We start from the raw sequence: 14,318 nt of genomic DNA, 5'->3' as shown, positions 1-14,318 counted from the left end.
AGCTGTTGGTATGAGCGAGAGAATATGAGGCAACTGACCCTCTGTGAGTGCTGGAGAGGCAAGAGGGAGTGGTGGGGACTGTGGTGAACTAAAGAAAGCACACTTATCTTAAGAGGGAGGCCACCTCTCAGAAGTGTGGGCCCGGGCTACCAGATCTCCGGGCTTTTTAAAGGCAGCTGGAAAGCTGGATTTTTATGAGAAATTTCCCAATGTGCAATGTGGATGACTGATTTAAAAGTTGTAATCATGGGGCCGGGTGGGGTGGCTCACGCCTGTAATCCCAGCACTTTGGGAGGCCAAGGTGGGGGTATCACGAAGTCAGAAGATCGAGACCATCCTGGCTAACACGGTGAAACCTCGTCTCTACTAAAAACACAAAACATTAGCCAGGCTTGGTGGCACGCGCCTGTAGTGCCAGCTACTTGGGAGGCTGAGGCAGGAGAATCACTTGAACCCGGGAGGCAGAGGTTGCGGTGAACTGAGATCGTGCCACTGCACTCCAGCCTGGGGGACAGAGAGCGACTCCGTCTCAAAAAAAACAAAAAGAGTTGTAAGCACAGCTCAGTTAGGGCCTCCTGTCAGCCTCTCTGCAGGCTGACTGTTCTGCAGTCTCAGGGGATGAGCAGCCCAGAGGGGTTACCCAGGTCCCATGGGGAGAATGTTCTGGAGCTGAGGCCAGGCCCCAGGGCTCTCCACCCTCACTCAGTCCTCTAATGTCCTGTCTCATCTGATCTGTGTGTCCATCTGAACTTGGGAGGCTGGTGTGGAGCCTTGGGAGGCATTGTATGTGCCTGGCTGGAGTGTGGGGTAGGGTGCCCCGGGGCCCTTCATTCTTGTTCTGGGGCTTGTTAGAGGGTGCCCTTGGGCACCAGGAAATGCTGAGATGAGAAGCCTGCCAACGTGTGGTCTCTGTGGCAGGGAAGGAGGGAAGGCAGTGGAGGGGCAGGGGCTCCTACCCACACCATTAGGTCAGCCCTATTCCCGAGGCCAAGTAAGGGTCAACAGTCTCCAGGGGTCACACTGGTTACCTGAGAGTTCGGTCCTCAGTGGGCCCTGAGCTCTGTGCTCCTGTCCATCACCCCAGCCCAGCTCATGCTTCTGAGCAGGCCAAGGCTGTCCTGCCTTCCATCCTTGGCTTAGGCAGGGCCTTCCGCCTTGATCCAGTGTCTTCCCGCCCACCCGTTGGGATCCTGGCCGTCCTTTAAGTCCCTCCTAAATATGCCCTCCCCTGTAAGCCTTCCTCAATTCCCCAACCAGATGTGGACGCCTAGAATCTTCAAGGGGTCTGACTCAGTCCTACATCTGGTGAGTCCTGACAGCCCAGCCCTGCCTGCCCAGAGCACTCACGTCCTTTTGAGACAATGCATTTTGTTTCCATGTAGTGAAGACTCTCCTTGGACCCCAGAGTGCTTTGGGGCCACAGAAGGGCATGGTGCAGAGGCCTCGGGCTGCTCAGCCACACTGACCTGGATTTTTTCCCAGCCCTGCTCCTCCCTGGCTGTGTGGTCTTGGGGAAGTCACTTAACCTCTCTAAGCTCTCATTCTTTTACCTGTAAAATATGGGTAATGACAACTCCTACCTCGTAGCAGCATCACCCTTGGGCTTGGTGGGCGTGTGATACACATTTATTGATTGGAGGAACACACTCGTGCCTACCACCTCCGTCCCGCTACCAACTCCTTCAGGACAGAGATTGGACTCTCCTCATCTCTCAGTCGCCCCAATGACTCCACAAGGCTGGTTCACAGCTTTGTACCATGAAGCATCAAACTGAACACAGTTCTTGGGTGGCTCTGGGGATATCCAGCAAAGAGTTAAGACAGTCGCAGGCCCCTCAGGATCCCACGTGACCCTTGGTTGCTGAACCCCGGGGTCTGACGTAGACAGGCTCCTCCAGACTCATTTTTTGCTGGTGGCTCATGGAAAGTTTGGTTCTTTGAGCTCCAGGCCACTCCCTCTGGGGCCTGAGTCCTCGCTGAAGCTGGTCCTGCCCTGGAAGGGCGTCCGGGGCTGGCTGCCCGTCTGCAGATCCTTGGCCAATAGTTCCGCCTGCTCTGTCTCCGCCTGACTTCCTGCTGCCCTGGCCTTCTCCCCAAGGACAGAGCAGCAGCCCGCCCCCTCTGGCCACAGGGAGGCTTTTTTCAGCACCTCCATTCAGAATCACTTTTTGTTTTGGGAAAGAAAGCCTTTTCCTGCTGAAGTCCATAGGCTCTGTGAGCAGCAACCCCAGAAAATTGCAGCCAGGGAGCCAGGTTCGGTGGCTGGTGCCTGTAATCTCAGCTGCTTAGGAGGCTAAGGCCATAGGACTACTTGAGGCCAAGAGTTTGAGACTAGCTTGGGCAATGTACCAAGACCTCATCTCTATATTTTTTAGAAGCCAGGCTTAGTGGTTTGTGCCTGTAGTCTCAGCTACTCAGGAGGCTGAGGCAGGAGGATTTTTTTGTTGTTGTTGTTGTTTTGTGGAGTTTTTTTTGAGACAGGCTCTCCTGTCACCCAGACTGGAGTACAATGGCACAATCACAGCTCACTGCAGCCTTGACCTCCCAGGCTCAAGCAATCCTCCCACCTCAGTCTCCCTAGTAGCTAGGATCACAGGTGTACGCCACCATGCCCAGCTATTTTTTTAATTTTTTTGTAGAGACAGGGTTTCACTTTGTTGTCCAGGCTGGTCTGGAACTCCTAGGCTCAAGCAATCTTCCTGTCTCAGCCTCCAAAGTGTTAAGATTACAGGTTTAAGCCACCTTACCCAGCTGGGAGGATCTCTTGAGTGACAGGGTAAGAAGTCTTCTCTAAAAAGAAAAGAAAACCATGGGCAGTAGAAGCCAGGGAGGCCTTAGTTATCTGCTGGTCAGAGTGGAACCCTGGCTCCATGGTCCCTCCGAATCTGCTGCTTCACCTCTCTGAACCGCAGTGTTCTCAGATGTGAAAAGGGGAGAATAGCTTTCCCTTCGTGGGGGATTAAATGAGATAAATTAGATGCTCAATACATATTTTTAAAACGTGATCAAAGTGCTTAGCACAAAATGTGGCCTGCAGGAACACTCTAGATGGGATGCATCTCATTAGCCAGCTCTCCCTTGTACAGATAAGGAAACTGAGGCTCAGCTCCCACCTCCAACCAGCTTGGGGAGAAGGAGGCTGGGAGATGGCGTGCCTGGAGCCAGGGACAGGCTAAGCTGGAGGCCCAGGCTTGCCAGCACCATCTGTGTCCCCTGAGGATCCGGCCTCAGTGTCCCCATTTGTAAAGCAAATGGGTTGAACAAGGGCAGAGGGCTCTGCAGAGGTGCCTCGGTGGAAGGAGGTGAGCAAAGGGGAGCTATCTGCACCCACCCACTCCATGCAGCCTTCTGCTAGGGACCACGCCACGGGAGCTAGGGCGGGGAGCAGCACCCCCTTCAGAGATGGATTGGGATTGGCTCTGCCTGGTGGGAAGGAAGTCTCATTTCTCCTGCAGGATGAGTTTAAGGATTCAGAGCCCTGAAGTTTCCTCCAGTGAGCCAAATGCCCTGCCCGATCACGAGGAGTAGGGGGATACAGGGTGAGCGTGGGCACAGCAATAAAATCATCACAGTCCCAAGCCTGGCTTGACCTTGACTCTACTGATCCGAGGTCAGGGTCTCAGAGAGCTTCGGGGCTTAGGGTGGCAGGACTTAGAGGCAGGGGAGGGGCCTATGGTCAATATTGATCTAGCTGAGTCAGGGGAGGACAGGGAAGTGGGAAGCCTGGGGTGGGGCTCCCTGATAACTGCATCTTCAGGCTGCCATCGTGACTGTGGAAATGGGGTGGGGACAATGGGGGGAGGGGGAGGGGATGCTCCATGCAAATTCCCAAACCTGGGCGTTTACTAAAACTACAGCTGCCTGGACCCCTGCCCAGAAGAATGGCTCTTATTCTCTGAGGGTGGGGCCCAAAACCTCTGTATGTTTAGCAAACTCCCTGGTGAATCTGCGGCAGCCAGCTCAGTTCTCACATATGGGGTCCACAGGTTCAGTGTCATTGCAATATGAGGAAACTGAGGCCCAGAGAGGGGATGTGACTCCTCCAAGGTCACTTTGGGAGAGGGTGATGACAGTCCTCCCTTTTCTCCTGGAAGGAAGGAATCGTCCCCCTCCAGCTCCCTCCACCTCCAGTTGAGGCCCTGGGTCTGAGAAGGAATGACTGGGCCAGAGTGTCCTGAGGGAAGCAGCCTGTGAGACGTTGGTAGCCTTGGGTGGAGAAGGGAGGGCGAGGCCGGTCCCAGGAGGAAGGACAAGCAGAGGGCATTTCCACAGGACTGGACCTGCCCCACCTTGCCTTATGCACACCCCCCAGCACCTGCTAGGGGATGTTTCCTGAAAGATTTACCACAACCCAGGGCTGGGGAAGGCCATTTCCACTGCTGGGGCCTACCCATGCCCTGAGAAGGCACCACATCATGGCAGATTTGGGGCTTACTTGGCCCTTAGACACCTCTGGCCCCCACGGCCTCCTCCCAAGTCTGTTCTGCTCACCCTGCCGCCACAGTTCTGGGCTTCCAGCCTTTGCTCTGGCCTCCACACTCTTCCCTGCTTCCATCCCATCAAGCACCCCATGAAGCTTTCTCCAGCTCGGTCACCATCTCTCTTTCTCCTTCCGCTGGGCTCTGTGCACTTTGCACCTCCAGATCCAGGCCCCATCCCAGCCTTCCTTGAGTTCTTGCTCTCTGCATGTCTCTTGCTGTCTGGAATGGCATCAGAGATTCCTGGGGGACAGGAGTCATGAGACAGGTCTAGCTCATCTCTGAGCCCTCCTTGGAGCCCAGCCCAGCCATGATATGCCCCAGGGAAGCAGGTGTGGAAGGCGGTGTTCACCTCGGCTGAGAGCCTCAATCTCACCTCCCTCGTGTCCTGGGCCATCTTGGGTGGGTTCCTTCCCTCTGGGCACACAGTCTTCTTATTCATGGAATAAAGAGAATAGTAGTGCCCTCAGTGGAGGGGTGTGCTAAGGATTGAGAGAGTACCTATAAAAGAGGTGGGGCATGCCTGGCACTCGGTCAGTTCCCAGTGTTAACCGTTGTTACTTCTGGCTGGGTAGAATACTCATGCCCGCACAGCCTCCACTCCTCCATTCCAGGGGCACATCTGCCGGGGGTCTCCCCTATGCAAGAATGACAGTATCTGCTGTGTGCATCCGGAGCACGGACAAGATGCTGTCCTGCCTCCAAGGAGCACGCAGTTCTGCAGAAACTTGCTTAGGTGACTTCAAACCAGAGATCTGTGGTGAGGAAGGTGGAGCAGATTGTGGAAGTCCATGGAGGGACCTAGCCCATGATATGAGGGAGGCTGGGGAGGGTGGGGGAACTTCCCAGAGAAGATGCTGGAACCATGTCCTGAAGGGTGAGAAGGTGTTGCAGTGCCCTCAGTGGGAAAATGCGGGGGAAACAGCCCTCTGCAGTGCCTTTTGGAGTATGAAGACTGTGGGTGTAGACAACCGAGAGAGAAGGCAGTAGCTGGAAGGGGACAGAATGTCAAAAGGGGAGGAGGTCCTAAGAACTCCAGTCACTCCTTGCTGGCTGTCCAGAGACCAGGGACAGGGCAGCACAGACCAGGGCAGGGGAGGCTCCTGGAGGGAGCAGAGCGCCGTGCTCTGAGTTCGAAGGCTGGGGTGAGTACTGGTCAGAGTCTTGCAAGAAATCTCTTTGCCTTTGAGTCTCAATATTTACATCTTCAAAATAGGACAGCTGTAACTAGGACAAGAGGTGTTGTGAAAGCACTTTGTGAACTGTAGAGCATCATTCTCCTGTGAGAAAATAATAGTGTTTTAAGTGGAGTCGGTACTTTTTGAGAGGTAAAGGATATCTCACAGGGCACGATAGACATGCTGGGGGCGGGGCCAAGGACCGCCTGAAATCTGCTCTTGTGCTGCCATCTGCTGGTAAAGGGACACAATGGCCACCCAAGCCCTTAAGGCTTTCTGCAGGGCCCAGGAGCCACTGGGGCAAGTGAAGGCAGGGCTAGGAGGACGACTGGCACTAACCCTTGAGGACACCGAGGCAAAGGTGGCAAATGGAAGCCCCAAAGCCTCTCTTGCTTTTCTTAGCCTTGGCCTGTGCTACCACTGTGAAGGTCCTCCCCTGTGTGCAAGATGCACACTCTCCACACACACTGCCCCTGGCCATTCCACACACCAGCAGTGAGAACAGACCTGGAAAGCAGCTGGTGCAGGGATTCTGGAGTCCCAGGCACCTGGGGTATGGTCTAGAGGGAACTGTGGGCTCTGATGGGCACCTTTCCTTGGTTCCGTGGCATCCAGGTCTCTGGGCAATGGATGAGTGACCAGCTTGTCTGGTTGGCCTGGTGCTGTCCTGGTTTGAGCACTGAAAATCTCACACAGGTAGCTGGGAAGGTTGGTCACTCTTCCGTGGCCTGAAGGTGGCCAAAGCCTCTGCATCCACTCTGCCCTGCCAGAGGCCAGCAGCTCAGGCTCCAAGGACCAAAGTGTCCCAGGCACTAGGTCCAGACATATGTTTATGGGTAAAGAGACCCTTCCTCTGCCAGGCGCAGTGGCTCACACCTGTAATCCCAGCACTTTGGGAGGCTGAGGTGGGTGGATCACGAGGTCAGGAGTTCAAGACCAGCCTAACCAATATGATGAAACCCCATCTTTACTAAAAATACAAAAGTTAGCCAGGTGTGGTGGTGCATGCCTTTAATCCCAGCTACTCAGGAGGCTGAGGCAGGAGAATTGCTTGGAGCTGGGAGACAGAGGTTGCAGTGAGCTGAGATCACGCCTTTGCACTACAGCCTGGGCAACAGAGCAAGAGTGAGACTCTGTCTCAGAAAAAAAAAAACCCTTCCTCCCCTTCCCCATTCTTTAAAGCACTCTCTGGTGTGGTGAGTCCTGGGCACTTGTCTGTGAGGCTGGGCTGAGGGAGGAGAATGGGTGGGGGACTTGTGGAATAACCTCCACATTGTACAGGGAAACTGAGGGCCAGAGGAGAAGAACATTGCCCCAAGGCCCGAGGGAGACTTTAACTCTTGGCTGCTCAGCAACCCATAACCACCCCTTTGCTCTTGTTGAGGGTACCCCATGTACCTGGGAGAAAGCTAACTCCATCCCTGGCTCTACAGGTGGGGCACGTGGTCCAGGCATAATCCCACAGTGACTGGTTCAGCCTTGAGCATGTGACCAGAATTGGTCCAATCAGAATGAAGACCGGGACTTTTATTTTGCCACGGGGCAGATCTAGAACTGGAAACGAACAAAAACCTCCCAGCTCAGGGGCTTGACCAAGACAGGGACACACAGAGTGCACAGAAGTTTGTAGCTATTTATTGCACTGAAAACACCAAGAATAAAACAGACGCCCCTTCTTCCCATCCCACCCCCGCCAATAGCAGAAAGTTTGAGCAGTGGTCATTCAAGTTCACAGCCACATATTTTTAAAAAAGAAAAGAAAAAAAAAAAAAAAAAAAAGAACTAAAACAAAACCCCAAACAAATAGTAACAAAGAAACCAGCACGGGGAGTCTGGCAAACTCATCCCCCAAAAGGGTCTCCCTTTGAAGGGAGACAGGAGGCCCTGGGTCAGGATTCGCACCATGGTCGGCACAAACCCAGGAGAATACTTTCCTGTAAACGTGTTTGCATGCTGGAGCCAAGGTTTTGACTTGGATTTGGATTTTTTTTTTTTTTTTTTTCATCTAAAGGAAGTTTTGGAGGAGCACAGAGTTTGTCTGGTGAGGGTGGGCTCTGGGCAGATTTTTCTGCGAGTCTCCCCTGCCTGCCGCATCAGGATTATCCCTGGTGCCCTGTGGTGGCACCAGGTGGCTACCCACCCACAGGTGTGGCCTTCACAGTGGGGCCATCTCAGCCTGGGGTAGCGACGTGCCTCCACTTCTCTGGCATTGGAGAGGGACACAGTGGACAGGAGGTGTGTCCGACAATAAAAGGCAGGACCTCGGGCTCCTCCAGCTCAGTTTCCTCTGGTGGGGAAACCAAGCTCCAGAGAGGGGAAGAAACTTGCCCAAGGTCACACAGCAAGTCTGGTCAGAGCTGGGAATTGAAGCCTACTCACCCCAAATAACTGCTCTTTCCCCTGCAGTCCACTGCTGAAAAGCAGTTGACAGGCACTGAAGAGGGGAATCAGGGGCAGGTGGGGGAGGGGATGGAGCCTGACCAGGTCTAGAAGTAAACAGGAGTCCAGCCAGTGACTATCCCTGCCAGTTCCTGCAGGTAAATTAGACTTCACATTGCCAGACGTTTGCTCCTTCATCGGTTGGATGGGAACAAAGAACCCCTTTAACCAATGAGGAAACTGAGGCCGAAGAAGAGCTCAGACCTTGCTCTGTAATTGCAGCAGCCCCTGGTGAAGGCCACACCCTCACCCTTGACTGGGGATGGCTGTAGAGAACCGGCAGCTCACAAGGGGGACAGGTGGTTTTGCCCCTGGGATAATGGGATCACTGGGCCTTACTGGGAAGCCCTCTGGGCCCGGGGCAGGCCAACAGCCCGACCTGGGCCTGGGCAGCAAGGTCTCTGCCAAGGACAGAGGCCAGTGATGGGCCAGCTTGGAAACCAGGAGGCCTGGGCAGCATCTCTCCTGGCCTGCAGACCTGGCGCTGCCTGTCTCACCTGGACCTGGGCAGCAGGACTTGAGAAAAGAATCCAGCAGACAGCTGCTGATCGGGGAGAGCTCAGGAAGTATTGGATCAAACATCCTCACCAGTTCTGCTCCAACCAACACCCAGGAGGGTTGAGGGTACCGGAGCCTCCTCCAATCCCTGGGGACGTGGCTCTTCCTCCCCTAAAATCCTCCAGAGGGGACGGTATCTCATGCTGGCGAAACACGGCCACACAGAGGCCAAAAGCACAGAGAGGCAGCAACATAATTCCGAGTCGGACACTGAGAATACAACCTCTATTTTTTTTTAAGTCCAAAACACGTAGATTGGTTTTGTTGAGTGTTTTCTTCTTTTCGTTTGTTTTCAACATACTTACTGCATATAAAGTCATGCAAAGAAAACAGTGCAGACAGTAGATCCTAGTGGATGTGCCAAGGTATTCCACTCAGAGTCAATCCCAGGGAAAGAGGGAAAGAGGAAAAAAAAGGGAGAATGCGAACCCGAGGCTGCAGGATGAGGCATGAAGAGTAGAAATTCCCAGTGCTCTGCTGTGGTCATCAGACGTCAAGGGGAGAGAGGCAATGGAGACACATGCTCACGGGCCCCCCAGAGGTGGGTGGGGGCACTGGGGGTGGCGCACTGATATGGTGAGATGAAATCCTGGGAAGTTCAGTAGTGGAGACCCCAGTTTGGGAGGGAAGCAAAGAAAAGTCCAGATATTTCCATCCTGACAGCCTCCCTCCTCCTCTCTGCCCTGACTTGCTGTTTCTGAGTCAGTGCTGGCATCTGATGCTTCCACAGTCCCAAAAGGAACGCCTGTGTCAGTACACCTTGGGACCAAAATGGCAGAGAGGCCCTTCTCCCTGGAGCTGAGTCTGCCTCGGCCCCAATAACCACAGGTGACAAGGTCCACCTCAGAGATGACAAAAAAAAAAAAAAAAAAAAGCTAGAACAGAAAAAAAACTACCCCTCACCCCTCTTCCTACAACCCCTTCCAACCTGACCCTTCTCACAATAATCTGAGAAGTTTAGTTATTACATAAATATCCATTAACGCGAAATCCATTTACGAAATACACAGAAATTTGGCTATAAAAAGGCATGCGGTCCAAGTAGAAGTGATACCTAAACGTTGCTTTCTTTTGCCCCCCAAAAACAATTAGATTCCCTCTCTGAGATATGACGAAGCTGGAATTCTCCAGGGTTAACGGTGGGGTGGGGTGGGCGGGTTAATGTTGGAGGTGGACTTCACCAGAAGGAAGCAGAAAGCAAGTAGGGGCACCTGAGAGGGCCACGTCCCCCACACTGAGGGAAGGGTCAGACCACCCTGAGGTCAGCACAGGAGAGAGAAGACTTAGGGGAGCACTTTGAGGCAGGAGGCTCCTGGCATATGCTCTTCTCCCCACTCCTTCAGGGCGGTTGGCTTAGGGGGAAGGGAGTGTCATCTGCCCTTCCACGGGGACACTGGAATAGGAGAGGTCTGGGAGAGGGATGGGCAGATGCTGCCTTCCTCACCATGCCACCCCTCCTTCTCCCCAGCCACTAGTGGGCACACAGCCTGGGCATTCTAGCCTACAGCCCAAGACAGGCCAGGCGGACAGCAGCCGAGGCTGGGGAGAGGGGGCCAGTGCCGTGGGCACCCATGCCTGAGGAAGCCCCACCCTGGCAGGAGAGAGGGTGGGGGTGAGAGGTGGGGAGATGTGGCCATTCGCTCTGAAGTTGCAATGACTTTTGTGAACAAGCAAGTTTTCTTGATGCAGGTACAGAAGTGACGGTGGTGGGGTGATGAGATGGGAGAATTCCAGCAAAATCCACCTGGGAGAACCAGCAGCTCCATTCCACAGACAGAGTGGATCTCTGCGGCACAGCAACGCAGTGACCCTGGCCTGGTCCCTCAGCTGTAAGACACACACGGGGTGCTTCTCAGGGCATGGTGTTTCCTGCTTGGGCAACCCACCCACCCTGCCGCTTTAGTTGGAGTCCAAGCAGTCCCCGGTGGCTCCTGCCCAGCTCTTCCCTCAGACCTGCAGGCCTTGCCCCTGCTTCTTGGGGTCTTCCCACTCCATTCTGCAGCCTTTCAGAGCTGAAGGCAGCAGCTTCCCTGACATAACCCCCTCCAGGGCAACACTCCCATCCTTTACATTACCCTGGGAGGTGGGAAGGAAGGATTCTTACTGGGGCAGGACGGAGGGCGCCCCAGATCTGTGGAAGTGGACGATCTGCCATTTGCCGTCCCGGCGGTGCCAGACACGGGTCTCCTCCGACTGGGCGGTGCGTGGGATGCCGCCGGCGTCCAGGTACTGCGTGATGCGGATGTAGGCGATGCAGGCTGACTCGTCGCCCATCAGGTGGATGTGGGGATTCAGGATGGTGGTGTGCACGGGCTTGCTGTTCCGGGACCACACTGGAGACGGGGATGGGAGGGGCAGAGGAGATGCAACCGGGGGCCTCCTGTCTCACTTTCTTCACTTCCTCCACTCCCAGCGGCCCTCTCAATGGACGCACCCTGTCTGCCCCATTTGTAGGGAGGGGGCCTCTGTGGCAGGGCTCAGCTACCTGGCATCGAGGTAGAACTTCTAGATGATGGGGACATCACATCCCAGCTTAGATACAGTGGAGTTCAGACATGCAGAATTCATCAAACAAGGGAAAATGGAATGTTAGAATCATGACTATTAGCCACATGGAATAAGCCTAGAGGATTACAGAACCAGATAAGCTCTGAGCAGAGTCTCAAATCCGGATCTCCCCAGGTACCAGGCAGGCACATAAACAACGGGGGCTGAGCTGGGTATAAGATGCTAAATGACAACTGACCCTTTGCCTCTGGGTCAGGGAGGTGATAGTGAGTGATGGGGACTGTGGCGAATAGAATGTCTTGTCCCACCTAAAGCGGGTATCCTGCACACAGCTTCCCTGGTGGTTGCTATGTGAGTGAGACCGGTGTTGACATTCAAGAGCATCTGGAAATCTGAATTTTTATATGAAAACTCTTCATTTTTTATTATTGGCATCTAATTCAAATTTAAAACATCATGCAAGCCAAGTGAAACATATCTACAGTTCAGACACGGCCCGTGGGCCTGTTAGCCACTTCTACTATAGATATACAGAATTGCGGAAACTTGGGGGAATATGAGAACTGTAGAATCTTAGAACCTTGAAATGATAAGAACGGTATTGATAGTCATGGGGTGAGGTCATGGGGCTTTCCAATGTTAGGGAGAGATGCATAGCTCTTGGAATCATGATAGGGCCGACAAAGTCCCTGACACCAGCTTCCACCGCTTGAAACATGGGGCATCACCATTAGTATTACTATATTAATTCTAGAAACTCGATGTTTTCCTCAAGATAGAAAATGAAAGCATAGAAAGACAATGACCCAGGGAGGGGTCGGACAGTGGTGATCTATATCTCAGGCCTGAGAGGAGCCCTTCCCTTTGTGTAGCCCGAATATAGGTCTGAATCATGGGAGGCGCTGACTTAAAACAGCTTCCTCAACCCCACCCTTAGAGAGCCCAGTTCAAGAACCTCTAATATTAAAAATATCCCTTCTCCTTCCCTACCCCTTGATCCTGGTACCAAGCCAGGTTTGTGAGCCACTTATTTCCTGAAAAATGTAAAATGTATTTTTTTTTTTCAGGATTGCAGAAAATATCCAATAGCACCCATCCCCTAATATCAGAAGCACGCTACACCCAGGCTTTGGATAAAGGATTTAAAATCACCAAGTCTTAGGCACCACAGAATAACAGACTTAGAATCTGGGCTCTCAGACATACAGAATGTAGAGTTTCAGCATCATAGACTTGGGAGTGACCTCAGAGGTCAGAGGTCACCCAGCAGCCCAACTGTAGAATCTGAGGAGGACTCTGTAAGTGTCCCTGACAGCATTCAGGGCTGGAGGCATACAAGACCAATTTATCCATTCCACAGATATGCAAACTCAGGTCCAGAGAAGCAATCTGACTTGTCCCAAGCTGGGCTAATTCCTGAAAAAATGCAGTGGAATCTAAAAGAAGTCAGTTTCGGCTGGGAGCTGAGGCTCACTCCTGTAATTCCAACAGTTTAGGAGACCGAGGCAGGTGGATTGCGTGAGCCCAGGAGTTCAAGACCAGCCTGGGCAACAAGGTGAAACCCTGTCTCTACAAAAAATATGAAAAATAGCCAGTCTCATAACCTGGTTGGTAGGTAGGTAGATAGATAGATAGATAGATAGATAGATAGATAGATAGACAGATAGATAATAGATTGATAAAATTAAAAAAAAAAGAAGAAGAAGAAGTCAGTTTCCAAGTGAGACTGGGTTAGAACAATCTAGAACAATCCCAGGAGGGACAAACAGAGCTTAGCGTTGCTGGGGGCACTGGGCCTTGCTGCAGTCAGCAAGGACTGGAGTCCTAGAGGTATTTGTAAAGAAATGCCACCTGATGTGGTGTCTTTTGAAAAGATAGGCAGCTTCCAATATTTACCCTTGTGGGAGACAGAATCAAGTCCTCAACAGGAAAAAATAGGGCTCTAGGAGGTGGAACTTGGCTGGAAGTGAGCAGTTACTCTGGGTCTGCCCTTGTGGGTTCTGCCTTGGAGGTGAGCAGATGTTTAAGCCTGGAGTCTGGGGGCCAGCACTAAGATGGGGCCCGCTGCATAGAGGCAGGCCAAGGGCTGCATCGCTTCCTCTCTGTGATTATTTCCATTTTGCCATCTCTGAGCCTTTACAGTTGGGCCTTAACCTGGTCCCCGCTTTGTGGGGATTGTAAGTTCACACTGGGGGACCGGTGCCCCCAGAAGACAGACTGTAGGATGATAGCTACCGTGATCAGTGAGGGAGCTCCAGGGTGACAGGGACGTATGGGGTCCAGCCACCTCTCCTTGCATGAAAATTCAATTTTTTTTTTCTTTTTTTAGATGGAGTCTTGTTCTGTCTCCCCGGCTGGAGTGCAGTGGCATGATCTCGGCTCACTGAAACCTCTGCCTCCCAGGTTCAAGTGATTCTTGTGCCTCAGCCTCCCGAGTAGCTGAGATTACAGGTGTGCACCACCACACCTGGCTGATTTTTGTATTTTTAGTAGAGATGGGGTTTCACCATGTTGGCCAGACTTGGTCTTGAACTCCTGACCTCAGGTGATCCTCCCACCTCGACCTTCCAAAGTGCTGGGATTACAGACATGAGCCACTACACCTGGCCGAGAATTCAATCTTCCTTGCTAGCCTTGGAGAATTCATTTGATTTATTAAAGGAAGATGTTGCTTTCTTCTTCACAGCTTTTTGGAGGGTGTCCTTGGCCTCTGTACTCTATAAAGTTCAGTGACAGAGGGTGCAAGCCAGGAGAGGAGTGTCAGTCCCAGTGGGGGTTTGCTAACGTGCAGATACAGCAGGTGCTACAGGGATGGGAAAGGGCACTGGGGTGAGTCAGGTCTAGGTTCTGCCACCGGCTTCCTGGATTCCTTTAGACAAGTCACTTCTCCTCTCTGAGCCTCAGTTTCCCCTCTGTATGATGAAGAGCTGGACCAGGTCCTACTTCAGTCGCTGAAGTAGCTTCTTTGTTATTTTTACCATTCACAAGTGCCACTGTACGCACTTCACTAAAGTATTTCCTGGGGCGGGCTTGGCGGCTCACGCCTGTAATCCCAGCAGTTTGGGAGGCTGAGGCAGGCGGATCACCTGAGGTCAGGAGCTTGAGACCAGCCTGGCCAACATGGTGAAACCCCGTCTCTACTAAAAATACAAAAATG

At 52.9% G+C, this 14,318-nt stretch overlaps 1 protein-coding gene across 4 annotated transcripts in view; it reads right to left on the bottom strand.

Annotated features, from left to right (window-relative positions):
- Positions 1-7,269: 7,269 nt before the first annotated feature.
- The window catches only part of CAMK2A (calcium/calmodulin dependent protein kinase II alpha), a 70,198-nt gene continuing 63,149 nt past the window's right edge, over positions 7,270-14,318 (bottom strand). For all 4 annotated transcript variants that reach the window (XM_017875776.1, XM_017875778.1, XM_017875777.1 and 1 more), the window contains 2 exons: positions 10,758-10,986; positions 7,270-10,480 (listed from right to left, as the gene is read on the bottom strand). In XM_017875776.1, coding sequence (XP_017731265.1) covers positions 10,477-10,480; positions 10,758-10,986 — 233 coding nt within the window. In that variant the 3' untranslated portion in view covers positions 7,270-10,476. The remainder of the gene's footprint in view (positions 10,481-10,757; positions 10,987-14,318) is intronic.

This window comes from Rhinopithecus bieti, unplaced genomic scaffold (genome assembly GCF_001698545.2).
Source record: "Rhinopithecus bieti isolate Rb0 unplaced genomic scaffold, ASM169854v2 scaffold_7673, whole genome shotgun sequence".
NCBI lineage: Eukaryota > Metazoa > Chordata > Mammalia > Primates > Cercopithecidae > Rhinopithecus > Rhinopithecus bieti.
This window is presented reverse-complemented; position numbering and strand designations above follow the sequence as displayed.